At 42.3% G+C, this 14,929-nt stretch overlaps 1 protein-coding gene across 1 annotated transcript in view; it reads left to right on the top strand.

Annotated features, from left to right (window-relative positions):
* The first annotated feature begins 530 nt into the window (after positions 1–530).
* CMC1 (C-X9-C motif containing 1) overlaps positions 531–14,929 on the top strand; it is a 46,880-nt gene continuing 32,481 nt past the window's right edge. Inside the window, exons 1-2 of the mRNA XM_035128761.3 lie at positions 531–683; positions 7,822–7,914. Of these exons, the coding sequence (XP_034984652.1) occupies positions 659–683; positions 7,822–7,914 (118 nt within the window). The 5' untranslated portion in view covers positions 531–658. The remainder of the gene's footprint in view (positions 684–7,821; positions 7,915–14,929) is intronic.

The raw sequence follows: 14,929 nt of genomic DNA, 5'->3' as shown, positions 1-14,929 counted from the left end.
TGAAAGGTGTTACGTTATGAAAGCATGTCAATACTTTAGTAATTGTTGAGCTGATAGGTTTGGTTATAATGCCTGCCTCTTTTCAACGTTCACATTGGTCTATCTCTTTGATTATTAGTTGCTCTCCCTTCTATTAATGGATGTATTTATTAAAAGACTTGTGTGTGTAATAAAAGTATGGGTGTTTGTTTTGCCTTCCTTGCCTCACAGGGAACAGTCCCAACAGCCCCCTTCCCAACTGGGTTTAAGATGCTCTGCAGGCGATAATCTTGTCACGATGATGTCACTATCGCTTTATCCTCCGAAGCTCCTCCCATTAAGAAGCCGGTCTAGAAGACGCCCCAATAGGTAGACCCCGCCTTTTCCTTTGCCAGCCTTCAACGCGCACGCGCCTCCCCACGCAGTTCGTTCTCCTCCTTCTCTTCCGCTTCCTGCTCTCGCCCTCCTTCTCTTCGACGCGTGCGCCGTAGTGCCGTTAGGCCGACGGGTCGCGCGCTGGAGCTTCGAATTCCGCAGCCGGCGCATGCGCCGAGAGAGTGGGTGGCTTTAAAACACAAACCCAAGGTTGAGGGACTGTGACCATGTTGTTGCTGCCGCCGCGACTTCTGTAGCTACTGAGGTGCTTCCCTCCCTGCCCCTAAAGCAAGGAAGCTGGTACATGGAGTCTGCCCCTGGTGCAGCAGGTAGGGGCGGTTGCTACCCCCTCCTCTTGACGTGCCCGGGACACGTGCAAGGGGGTTAGGCTGAGCCAGTCCAGACCCGTGAACTTGCTCCTTAGTTCACGTGTTCACGGGTTTATTACCGACTCAAGGGCTCCCAGCCTTCGCGTGCTCTTAGTTCCCTTCATTACAGTAATGAAATGGGTGTAGTTGCTTGACTTGCCTGACTTAGAAGATGATTGTTGAGATTCCTGCACTGCAGGGGGGTTAGACTAGATTCCCCCCCCCCCGGGAATCCCTCCCAACTCTACAGTTATGTGATGAATGCCTCGGAAGGTTGTTCCACTTTAAATTTAGATGAATGAAGAACACTCAACATTACCTCTACAAAATAGCCTGGTAGTGCAGTGTGTCATTTCAGGGGTCAAAACTTAATTTTTGCAAACTTCTTCAGTGAAGGGTCTTAAAAGTATGGGGGGGTTAAGTGGGGGGATTCAAATCTGCTATTATTATTATTATTGTGACAGAACAGCATTTAGCTTGGTAAATCTACGTTTGGTGAAGAAGCACATAAACTGCTTTTGGAAAACCAAAGAACTCAGTTTTACCTTCTGAAAATGTCAGGCAATGCTACATAATAGCAATAAATAATAATAATAAATAATATATAATATAACTGCAATCATTTGTCAGTCATTTTTAATTATTTCTATGCAGTTTTACACACATATTACTTACCAAGCAAAGCTAAATTATATTAATTTAAACAAAACATCTTTTGAATTCCCAAGTCATGTTACAACTTTTAAGCCCTCCTCATTTTTGGAGTTTGAAAGTTGAAAAATTCAACATGCTTTACTAGTAAGGGCCTTCTTGGTTAGTGGTATATTGGTTGTGGATTACGCTCCACAGAAAGATTTTTCTGTCTCCTAACTTGTTCTTCTGATGACGGACACAGACCTTTTTGTTTCCCCAAGCTTTTTAGATACTATTTTAATCCTTTCATAGCACCTTAAAGACCAACGTTTTATTTTGGTATGAGCTTTCGTGTGCATGCACACTTCATGAGATATGCACACGAAAGCTCATACCAAAATAAAAACTTAGTTGGTCTTTAAGGTGCTACTGAAGGAATTTTTTTATTTTGTTTCGACTCAGACCAACACGGCTACCTACCTGTAACTATTTTAATCCTGCTATCTGTTTTATACTGTTTTCACTATTTTATGGGTTTTGGCCTCTCTCACACACTAGTATTTATATTTTAACTGACTTAATCTTTTTCAAAACCACCTTGGGAATGTAATTGTAGTGTAGCATTAAAATAAATATAATACATACTAAGGTACGCTTAGTAGTATTATCTTTTGTAATGCAGATAGTGGGACTGAGGCTAGAGAAAGCTGCTTACCTAGTGAGTTCGTGGCAAAGGTAAGATTTGAACCAGAGACTTCCTGATTTGTATAGCCCAGCTACGCTATACCAATTCTCAGGTGTTCTAATCTAGATTGTGTTGGTGCTAAAAGGGTACAGTGAACTTGTCATTGTATTTCAGGACTAGCTTGATCCTTTTCAACTTATTTCTTAGGATTCATAGGGACATGTTATTTGTGCTTTAGTAGTGGCTTTTGACTACAATTCTTGCTTCTATGATACCATTACTGCTAGTTATAGTTTGTACAAAGTTAGCATGTAGGCAAAAACACCTGGGAACATAGGAAGTTGCATTTCAGTAGAGCCAGTTTGTCTGTCTTTTGCCTGTAGGTTTGTTTATGGCATTTATAAGTTATCCTGTAACAAGTTTTCAGGATAGGGCTGTTTTTTGTGTTGTTTGTTTAAATTTTCTCATTCATTTGCAACTGGTGTAGATAATCTTTAACTTGCATAACACCATAATCTTAACCTTTCCTATAGTTTCATAACTTGATGGTTTTGCTATATAAACCAATTGCACCATTTGTTCCTATGTAAATAGCTTCAGGAAGGCAATTTTAATCTTGACCATGGGGTTTGGGTTTGGGTGGAAGTTAAACTCCTCATGCAGAGGTCTCGCCTACTGTACCTCACCCCAGCTTCTATTTACCTTTTAAAAAAACTGACACATGATTTGCATTCACACAAAAAAGTTGCCTCTAGCTTTACTCTCAAATTGGCCTGTTAAAAATTGAGATGATTAGCCTACATCTATGGGACTCACAAGGGACACGGGTGGTGCTGAATCCCCGTGACAAGGTGAGCTCCCGTTGTTCGGTCCCAGCTCCTGCCCACCTAGCAGTTCGAAAGCACGTCAAGTGCAAGTAGATAAATAGGTACCGGTCCGGTGGGAAGGTAAACGGCGTTTCCGTATGCTGCTCTGGTTTGCCAGAAACGACAAACGCCAGCTGCCTTGGCCTATAGAGCGAGATGAGCGCCACAACCCCAGAGTCGTTCGCGGCTGGACCTAATGGTCAGGGGTACCTTTATCTTTTATGGGACTGACAAACAAACTCCTATGGGTTTGCTTTCTATGGAAGTAATATATCCCAGGATAATGGCTGAGTAGCAGACCTCACAATTGGTCATCAGTTTTTCTTCACTCTTGAATCTCCAAAATTTATTAGCAGCTCTTAGATGCCTATACAATATGCCTCACATTTGCCAACTTTTCTGTGTCTTTTGACCAGGGAAGTCTTGAGCAGGTCGGGCGCCCTGGCGCTGAGGGGCGAAGATCGCTCCGGCGCCCCCGCCCTCGCAGGGTGCAGCATGGTTTCCGCGCGGCTTTGTCGTGCAGCGCTACACCTACCAGCTCGGCGCCCTGGCACACCGCACCACCGGGACTCTACCTAGAGCCGGCCCTGCTTTTGACTCCCTTTGTATTTCAGTTCTGTCTCGGATTATTTTTACTGACATGAGGAATCATCTTGTTTATATCTTAGAGAATACGGATCAAAATGTATTGTACCCACTCTTGTCTAAAGCTTGATTTGTTGGCTTTAAAACAATCAAGGCAGTTGACACCAAACTTAAATATGGTTAATACTATAGTATTTGAAACTGGTTTCAAGACACTGGCTAATAGCAAACCCAGGCTAGCATTAACTGTGGCTAAGATTAGTGCCCAAGTTTTAACCATGTTTAACATGGGGTGGGGAAACGACCACAGAAGAGGGGCGTCAATACAGTATGTAAGTCCGAGGCCTGCTTCTGACTCCTTACACCAACACTCTAGTTGTGAACCACCCTGAGATCTACGGGTATAAGGCAGTATACCAATATAATAAATAATAATAAAAAAGCATAGACCGGGTTCAGCAGCACTAGCTGCACTCCTTTCTATTCTTCCCATCCAGAATCCAGCTACATGTTTTATGTTCATCGCTTAGCTCTCATGTTTATTTGTTTTGTTTCTCCCCCCCCCCTACTACAACAGTGTCATACCGGGGGGTGCAAACCTTCTCTCTCATGTTTTCACCTTTGCTAGAAAAACACTTTTTTATTTTTGAGGAGTTCTACATGCCCGGTTCTGTCAAGGCACATTCTCACCTGTGGTTGGTGATGTGCTAATAAGTGTATGACTGATACATGGTTGCTGGAGATCTTCCTCCTGGGACTATTCTTTCCAGCAGCAATATGTGCTGAAAATGTTGTGCTTGGCTTTGGCAATGTTAAACTCTTTAAGTGACTGCCATTGCCACTTTACCTTCGCTGTCATGTATATCTATCTTTGCTTGAGGTTACAATGAAAGTGGTGACGGTGGTGTACTTATCATACAGAGAGAAAGACGCTTTGCATTTAAGAAAGTTGAAGAACTTGTACTTTGCAAGCCAAAACACTCAGTCTGAAATTCCCTGTAATTTGCTTGGTTTTATGACTTTAATGCTGCAGTCCTTGGCATACATTCTTAGGAAACAAGTCCTGGTAGGGAGCTCTCATTGCTCAATGTGTCATTTCCCCTTCCCCTGCTGGAGTTTGTTTTAGGGTGCTCAGGCTCGCTGTATTGATTAGCATTAGAATATGTTGGGGAAAGCTACTTTTGCTTCTCAAGCTTTTACCAGCCTGTGACAAATCTGGACATGCGTTTCCAGTTCAGCCCACAATTGATCAGTTCGAAAAGAAGTCAGAGGTTAAGTATAGTGTGCCACTCTAGGGCATATGATAGGATGCTATGTAAGTAAGGTGGTTAAACTTGGCCTTCTACATGCATGGCTCAGAGTGGATTTGTTTGGGGTGGGTGGGTGTTTTAAAAAAATTTGGCAAAAGGCAAGAAGAGAATGCATGGCTGTAAAATGTAGTTTCTGTGCAACAATATTTTCTCTGAAGCTCCTATAATTCCCAGGGGATGTCTGATCTGCCATCTCTCAGCAGTTAAGCTGGCTATTCTGAGATGACTGTAGATAAAACAGGTCAGATGAAACTACTTGCAGAAACAACAACTCTCCCCCTTCTCTACTGATTATATTGTTTTGTATCTGAATTAGTCAGCATATGTAGTTGCGCTCTCCCTCTGTTCATGTTTTTACTTTTATATTTCCCCAAAATTTTACAGAACCTGATCCCCAAACTACAAGAATATAAGCATTGTGACTTTTTTTTTCCTTTTTAGCAAACATGCTTGTCAGTATTCTCATAATCCAGTACTGCTATATTGCAAGAACACATGAGCCCCAAAGCAAAATGTAAGATAACAGATTCAGCCAGTGAAAAAGGTGAAAATTGACTTCAAGGTGATGATAGAATAGTGAGAAGTTAAAGCTTTGAAATTTTCCCCTGGTGTTGTCATCCTTACTCTCTCTCTTAATTTGAATTGATGCGAATCTAAGGTAGTACAACCTCAACATTTGAAACTTATGGAAAACACAAATGTATACAATTTTCTGGGCTATTTTTAGAACCCAAACTACATAAAAGCAGCTAAAGGAACTACTAAAGGAACCAATCCTGCGTATGTTTCAGTTGCTGGGAAATTTCCCTGAATTCAGCGGGGCTTACTCCCAGGAAACTGTGCATAGGATTGTACCAAGCTGCATAGTGGTTAATAGAATGAGAGTTTCACGGTTCTAATAAGCCACTCATATGTAGCAATCTCTGCCTCCCATCAACTTCTGGCCTGTTTTATCAGAATGCTGTTTGCAGGTTTTTCTTTGTCAAGGAGAAGAGCTAAAGTCCCCTAATATGCAACCTTTTTTTCAGGTACAACTGCTAAACCCTTTCTTCTTCTTTAGTTAACTTTTTTTTTAGAAAGTTTTCAACATAAAATACAATAAAGGTCAAAGTAGATAAAGAAAAGAGGAAACAAAAAAAGAATTAAAGGCCCTTCATCACAATTATATCATATCCTTTATCCATACACAGAAAGGTAGATCCTCGCAGCTCCCACCTGGGAGCCTGTTTCTTCCCCCAGCCTCCCACCCTGGGAGGCCCTGCCTCTCAAACAGGGACCACCACCTTCCAACTTACCTTCCTGTGGAACAAGGTACGAGGGCTAAATTGATGTTTGGAATGATTAATGGACTGGGTGAAGGTTGCTAAGCTGAAGCTCAGTCCTGAAAAGACAGTATTGACGGGTAGTTCGTATGTTTTGGAAGTTGGTGTTCAGCCTGCTCTGAATGGGATTGCACTCCCTTTAAAGTAGGGGTGGTGCCTAACCTGTGGCCCACCAGATGTTGCAGGACTGCACATCCCCACCATTCCTGACCATTGGCCATGCTGGCTGGCACTTATGGGCACCAGAGTCCAACAACATTTGGAACACCACTGGTCTTAAGGATCAGGCCTGCAGTCTGAAATGCTGATTGCTCCAACTCTGCCATTGGAGACTTCATGGCATGCCTCACCTTTTACCCGGTTAAGGAAGTATACCAGCTGCAACGCCACCTAGGTAGAGATAGCCTGGCCACAGTCACCCATAGCTTGGCAACCTCCAAATTAGATTAGTGCGGTGCATTATTAAACCTTTGAATACATTTCAGAACATGTAGTGAGTTCATCTTACTGCTGCCAACTGGCCCCAAAGGGAGCACATCATGTCACATTTGAAACAAGCTCACCATTCTGTCAGTCAGTTTCTGTGCACAAACTGAAAATGCTTTAAAACAATGCTTTGCATGTGTCATATTAGCTATAGCAGGGGTGGGGAACCCGTCGCTCTCAATATGTTTGTGGACTACAACTCCCATCACCCCGGCCAATGCATGTGATAGTTTGAGGCTGATGGGAGTTGGAGTCCCAACTGCAGCTGGAGGGGTCATAGATTCTCCCCCCTGAGCTAAAGTGATGGAAAGGTTATTGCTCCTGGATCTCATATTGTGAAGCTATCTGCTGTTCTTTATTCCTATAAATATGAATGTTATAATAATGCTTTTTCTGTGTGATTGGTTCATATTCCTAAAACCTGCTTATGAATATATTGCCATGAGCCAGTGTGGTCAACTAGTTAGATTAGTGCAGGCATCCCCAAACTCGGCCCTCCAGATGTTTTGGGACTACAACTCCCATCATCCCTGACCACTGGTCCTGTTAGCTAGGGATGATGGGAGTTGTAGTCCCAAAAAAACCGGGAGAGCCGAGTTTGCCTATGCCTGGATTAGTGGAATAAGGCTATGGAGAATGGAATTCAGATACTGGTCACTGAACAGCCTTGGACATGTTAGCCCTTCAGAGGATAAGATGGGAATGACCCTGGTGTGTCAGACTTCTTAGCCATATTGTTTGCAAATACAGCAAATGAAAGTATTGGGTGGGAGTCAAATAAGTTGTTCTGTGCTTGGAATGAGATCCACTCACAGGGCAGGACTTCCCCTTCTGCTCCCCCCACATACCACTGGATGCTGCCTAAATCATTTTGGGGTTTTCTCTCAGTCCTCTACAGCAGAAAATTATGTGGGAAGACATGCAGGAGAAGGAGGGGGTGGGAATTGTACAAGCAGACCTTCTATGTTGAATTCCACCCATTGTCATCTTCAGTGTTACCTTGACATATTTGCCAGTGGAAACCCAGCCAGATGGGCGGGGTATAAATAATAAATTATTGTTAATTGTTGATAGGATGTTATTATACATTGATACATGTGTTTTGTTTCAGAACTCTGAATGTATTAACATCCCTTCTAAACAGCATTCTTGTTCTTTCAGTTCACCTGCGACTTGCCATCTAAACATAGAAATGTTTTTGTTCTCTTGCAGAGGAGCCCCAGCTCAGGCACGTAGAAAAGGATGTTTTGATTCCAAAAATGATGAGAGAGAAGGCCAGGGAACTATGTTCTGATAAAGTGCAAGGTGAGAGTGAAATTCATCAAAATACGAAATCTAATCACTTATGTGACCTGAATCTTATCATTTTCCAAGCTGTCACAGGAGCAGTGAACATAGGTGTGTGATTTGTATCTCTCTTCTTTATTGCATGCTCAGTACTATGCAGTGTAGAATGCTGGGCTGAAATAATTTGCTGAAAAGAGTTTGCTGCAACGCGGGCACCATACTGAAGACAGGAAGCATTCTGTACTTTTCTTTGGGACGGATAAATACAGGATCATAACGATGACTGCAACACAAAATAGATGAAAACAAATTAGGCATACTGTTTAATCTATCTGAGGCTGAACCCAGTGATTAACATCAATGGCAAATATTCTCATTTAATTTGCACTGAAGGGCCAGGATATTGTTCCCAGCTACTTTGATTGCCAGAAGTCTGGAAATCTGTGAGCATGTGCACTTGCTTACAAACTCCTAAACAGCTTGTTTCCTTGTAGTGTCTTTTCTGCCTTTCCTTTTAGTGTCTGTATAACAACACAACGACATATTTGCAGAGAAGTGACATTATAATTTTTGAAGTTGTCAGATGCTTCAATCCACCTGGAATCATTAACCCAGTTCTATACTACAACTCTCATTGAGGCAAACACATAATGGTCAGGTACCTTAGAAGAAGCTGATTGGGGTTATCCAGTATTATGCCATCTAAAATTCAATTGGAGTGGTCTTGAGAATGCTGTTGTACGCGGCATTGCACCCATGAATGTCAGGCCATGAAAGATCCTCCTTCACAGGCATTGATAATATATAATCTTTGGATTGAAGGTGGAGGAGATTCCAGTGGCTGCCGGGAATGTATCTCCCTTTGCAGAAAGCAAGCTGGAAGCTCTTTAAGAGCAGGAACCTGCTTATATTTTGCCTCTTTGAATTCTGTAAGGAGCCATATACACAGACAGACCTGTATAAAATGATAATAACTGGCAGAGATCTAAAATAATAAAGTCTGTATTTTTCTTTGCTGCCTTTAGTTAACACTGAGCTTTATACAAGTTAAATTTGTTTTATAATAGTGCATGGCTTTTGAGGGAACGAGAAAATGGCATAAGACTCTCACCTCTGCATTCAGCTAAACTGCCAACGTGCAGAGCAACTCCCCATATGTTTTGGAATTACAGGGGAAAGAGGTGTGATGTTGTGAAAATTGCAAAATAACCTAAGTCCTGTGAACAGGAGAAAAATAGAGAGGCTGAAAGCATTCACTCAGGGGAAGTAGGTCATATAACTGGGGGTAGTTCCTGTACTTCCAGACGTCGTAGCTGTTACCTTGGGTATGCAGATCAGCATAAAGGACAATCAGTGGTTTGAGACCTTAAAACTATTTCAGGTATTTATCATTGAAACGTTTGACACTTAGAGAACTTGGGAACATGATTCTCTGTGGTGTTAGCATATGAAGGATAGAAATAGCTCTGTACTACAATACTTTTAATATGAGATGTAGCCAAATAAATTGTGTGTGCATTGGATAATTCATTTGATTTGTCAGAAGAAAAGCCAGTAACACGCTTTTGAGAGTTGCGCCATGTTTAACAGAAAGCAAAAGAACAATCATGTTTCTATTGAAATTGCATATTCAAGACCCTGTTACAATTCATGGACTTTTTGGCTTAACATCTGTGGTGTGTTTTTTCAAGGTTACCCAGACAAAGTAAGATTGTATTCTGTTGTTTAATGCACAATAAATATTGCCAGGTTAAGCACTTAAGGATAACTGAAAATAGAATCTGTGAAAGAATAACTAAAATAAACTAAAATAATTGTATATTTTGGGTATGAAAATATATTGTGCATATAAGATTTTTCCTAAATATTTAGTTTTTATCCTGGTGTATGAGTATCATGTTTAGCATACCATATTGAATATAAATCCCAATTATACTCATCAGTAGGAGCTTATCCATTGACTTTGATAAGATAAAGATTTCCAGAGGGGCAGCCATGTTTATCTATTTATTTATTTATTTATTTATTAATATTATTTTATATCACCCTAGTCTCTTGCAGCAAAAAACAACAGTTTTGTGGTACCTTAAAGACTATGACATTTTCTGGCGGCATAAAATATTGGTAGGTGGTATAGAGAATGGTATTCTGGAGTTAGCTGCTGCCTTGTGGGGCATCTTTGGGAGAAGAAAAGGCTAAGGAGTAAGACCTACAGAAATCCAGAGTGGAGTCCCTAAGACGGTTGGATGGTATCTTGTATGCCTCCTTCCAGGAACTCCTGCAGCCAAGCTGGTGCCAATTCTGCTTTCCTCTACTCTGCTCTGCTCTGCTTTCCTTTGGACCACACCAGTGAGGCCGAGAGGGCAGCCCAGGACCTCTGTACACACTGCCCAGGCTTGTGTCCTGAGGAGGTCACTTCACTGCAGCTAGCACAGTGATTTGACTTTACACCTGGAGGTGTTCTCCATTGTCTCTCAAGACAGATGGATGCCAATCTCTCTCTCTCTCTCTCTCTCTCTCTCTCTCTCTCTCTCTCTCTCTGTGTGTGTGTGTGTGTGTACACACATACTTTCTCTAGTCATCAAGACTTCATCCTAAAATTATTACCCCAATATGCTGCTGACATCATGAAGGGAACTTATTAGGAGAATGTGTAGCTTTGAAGTAAGCTACCTCCCTCTTCCCTGAAAACCTGTTCCCTAAGAGTTAGGTGACCCTTGGTAAATAATGTGTTGCCGAGGGGGAAGTTGGGCAGAAATTGACCCTCTGTGTGTGAGTAAAACAGCAACTTAAGATCCAAGCCATTGTATCGGTAAAGGTACCCCTGACCGTTAGGTCCAGTCGTGGACGACTCTGGGGGTCGCACACTCATCTCGCTCTATAGGCCGAGGGAGCCGGTGTTTGTCCACAGATAGCTTCCGGGTCATGTGGCCAGCATGACTAAGCCGCTTCTGGTGAACCTGAGCAGTGCACGGAAACACTGTTTACCTTCCTGCCGGAGCGGTACCTATTTCTACTTGCACTTGACGTGCTTTTGAACTGCTAGGTGGGCAGGAGCTGGAACCGAACAACGGGAGCTTACCCCATCGCGGGGATTCAAACCGACCTTCCGATTGGCAAGCCCTAGGCTCTGTGGTTTAGACCACAGCACCACCTGCATCCCTAAGCCATTGCGTGTTCCATACCAAATACAGTGGAACCTTGGTTGTCGAATGTAATCCGTTCCGGAAGACAGTTCAACTTCCGAAACGTTCGACAACCGGGACGCAATGGGCGGTTGGCAGTTAGAACTGGATATGGAACAACTGACTGGTTCAAAATTGGGAAAGGGGTACGACAAGGTTGTATATTGTCTCCCTGCTTATTTAACTTATATGCAGAATTCATCATGCGAAAGGCTGGACTAGATGAATCCCAAGCCAGAATTAAGATTGCCGGAAGAAATATCAACAACCTCAGATATGCAGATGACACAACCTTGATGGCAGAAAGTGAGGAGGAATTAAAGAACATTTTAATGAGGGTGAAAGAGGAGAGCGCAAAATAAGTTTTAAGCTCAACATCAAAAAAACTAAGATCATGGCCACTGGTCCCACCACCTCCTGGCAAATAGAAGGGGAAGAAATGGAGGCAGTGAGAGATTTTACTTTCCTGGGCTCCTTGATCACTGCAGATGGTGACAGCAGTCACGAAATTAAAAGACGCCTGCTCCTTGGGAGAAAAGCAATGAGAAACCTAGACAACATCTTAAAAAGCAGATACATCACCTTGCCGACAAAGGTCCGTATAGTTAAAGCTATGGTTTTCCCAGTAGTGATGTATGGAAGTGAGAGCTGGATCATAAAGAAGGCTGATCGCCGAAGAATTGATGCTTTTGAATTTTGGTGCTGGAGGAGACTCTTGACAGTCCCATGGACTGCAAGAAGATCAAACCTATCCATTCTGAAGTAAATCAACCCTGAGTGCTCACTGGAAGGACAGATCCTGAAGCTGAGGCTACAATACTTTGGCCACCTCATGAGAAGAGAAGAATCCCTGGAAAAGACCCTGATGTTGGGAAAGTTGGAGGGCACTAGGAGAAGGGGACGACAGAGGACGAGATGGCTGGACAGTGTTCTTGAAGCTACAAACATGAGTTTGACCAAACTTCGGGAGGCAGTGGAAGACAGGAGAGCCTGGCGTGCTATGGTCCATGGGGTCACAAAGAGTCGGACATGACTAAACGACAACAACAAATGTATGAATGCATGAATGTATGCTGTCTCTAACACTGATTTTGCTGTTACATTGAAAAGTTGCATTCTTATTCCCCACTGCATTACAATCTGTTATGAAAGCTATGGAATATTGAATATAGGTGTTCATATAATTGTGATACATTGTTAAATCCACAGTATTCCAAGTTTGCACTTCCACATATGTTACTTGATTGTGTTGCCTAGGTGTGACTAAAACACAAACAAGGAGAACTCCCTTTCTGTATCCTTTTATTAATCTGATTACTCTGCTGTAAACAGTCTTTTCATTTTCTCCCTTAACATCAGAGATTAAGCGCTATTGAGTTACAAGCTCTATAATGTATTGAGCCAACTTTGTTTACAGGGTCTGTCTCAGATTTAGACTCTCAATTCAAGTATGTGTAATGTGTACATTAACTATTTTCTTTTTAAACGAGCATTTCAGTGCAAGAATGTTCAGATTCCACTTAGGTACAATCCTTGGTGCACTCCACACTAGTGAGTATGCAAACATGGTCTCACCTTTTCCTGTGCTAGGCTCACTTTCACTAAAGCCTGAATACCCAGGTTACAACAATGATTGTGCATGTTTTCGATAAAGTGCTGAAATAAGCATGTTTTCGATAAAGTGGGGAAATAGGAGTTTGTGTATCTCTACACCTGATGACTCTTTGGAGACTTTCGCATGCGCACAGTCTTCTGTGGCCTGCCTTCTGAAGGAGAGAGATCAGAAGCTCATTACGCCTGTTTTCAGTCCACTGGCTTCTGTTGCCATGCAGACTCTGTTGGAGGCACTGATGAAGACCTGTAAAGCCCAGCACCCCGTCCTCCCGCCCTGTGATCGACCATGATGATATTTAAGCTCAGCCAGCAATATTATCATAGATAGGGAGCGGGTGGCGCTGTGGTCCAAAACATTGAGCCCCTTGGGCTTGCTGATCAGAAGGTTGGCGGTTCGAATCCGTGCCACGGGGTGAACTCAATCTAGCAGTTCAAAAGCACACCAGTGAAAGTAGATAAATAGGTACCACTGCAGCGGGAAGGTAAACGGCATTTCTGTGCGCTTTGGCACTTGTCACGGTCTTCCTTGTACCAGTAGCGGTATAGTCATGCTGGCCACATGACCCGGAAAGCTGTCTGTAGACAAAACGCCAGCTCCCTTAGCCTGAAAAGTGAGATGAGTGCCACACCTCATAGTCGCCTTTGACTGGATTTCACTGTCCAAGGGTCATTTCCCTTTTTTTATCTACACAGAATCAGAGAGTTGAAAGGTACCACACGGTTCATCTAGACTACCAAGATAGCGCTCAAACCTTTGACCCTGAGGTTAAGAATGCCATGCTGTACTCACTGGCCGATTCGAAAAAAATACTGGGGAAGCTTTAGGTTGTACTGATCCATATTATTTGTAGGCATTCATTCAGGCCAGCCTTTGCTTAAATTAACTTGTAATATTTTCCATTTGATGGGGTAAATAAAATGAGAAGAGAGAGAGCAAATTAGGTGAGAAAACAAAAAACAAAAAAAATCTTTTTTGCTTGGGGTTCCTGCTAACTAGAAAGTCTGGATAGTTAATGAAGGAAGACAATTTTGAAATTGTAGTCACCTGATATCATCTGGAACAGAGTAAGAGATCTCGGAATGCTGGGAATCATTTTAAACACATGGCAAACAATGCTAATGTTGGACAGTCATTCCCTAGGTTACCCAAAATATACATTATTTTCTTCTTGGGTTTTATCCTTAATAATTGGTTATTGACATTTGGGGTTTTTTTTAAAGAAAATCATGATGGGATTCAAAAGGGGAGTTTATTTCTATTGTTATTAGGTCTTCGTTGATGAAATGGCCACATTTTAATAAAAGCAAGTGTATTCTGAATATTTAAAGTGTGCAGTTGTGATAGTCATAGACCTAAAGATTGCAGAATAACCCCATACAGTTACAAGTACTTGGCCAAGCCGAACAGCTATACAGTACTGTAATTAGGAAAGTATTCTGGCAAAGGCTGTTTCCAAATGCCACCATTCTTCCTCTCCCCAGGGACTGCATTGATACTTAGTAAAGTTGATGGGATGAAACACCACTTCGGGCTTTCCTAAAGTAGAGTAAGGCCAATGTCAACCATTGTTTTAGTAATACACACTTAATCAACAGTCCACTAGTAGCTGGGATCTTATCTGTCCCTCTAGGGGCCACCTGCACCAGAGCATGACCCTTGCACCTGACACATCAAGCTCCATAAAAGGAGAGCAATTCCAAATCCTTGGGCATATGTTGGCACTGCCTGTTTAAATGCCCAAGGACACCTGAAAAAAAACACCACTTTATAAATGTCTTGTGTTCTCTCATCAGAAACACAGATAAGGAGATGTGTGAAATACTTAGTAGCATCATGCTGGGATAGGTTTATGCCCATCACTTATACTCTCTATTAATTAAAAAAAAAGGGCCAGGTTCTATTAACTGAACATAATATGTGTCGGAGGCTAAGATAGAGGAAATGTCTTGGCACAAGTACATGGGGATCTAAAGTGCCGTTAACACAGTTTGATGCAAGGACTTGAGGTGCTAAGAGAGCCAGAGTAATATAGTTTAGAGTGTCGGGCTAGGAACTGGGGAAGCTTGAGTTCAAATCCCCACTTAACCATGAGGGTCACTGGATAGTACTGGACCACTCACTATCTTTCAGCCTAGCCTACCTTGTATGGTCATTGTAGGGAAAGAATGGGAAGTGGAGAGCACCACATAAAGGTAAAAGGTAAAGGACCCTGGATGGTTACGTCAAGTCAAAG

Source organism: Zootoca vivipara, chromosome 11 (assembly GCF_965207765.1).
Source record: "Zootoca vivipara chromosome 11, rZooViv2.hap1.1, whole genome shotgun sequence".
Taxonomy (NCBI): domain Eukaryota; kingdom Metazoa; phylum Chordata; class Lepidosauria; order Squamata; family Lacertidae; genus Zootoca; species Zootoca vivipara.
The sequence above is the reverse complement of the archived record's forward strand: the minus strand, read 5'-3'. Positions and strand labels throughout refer to the sequence as shown.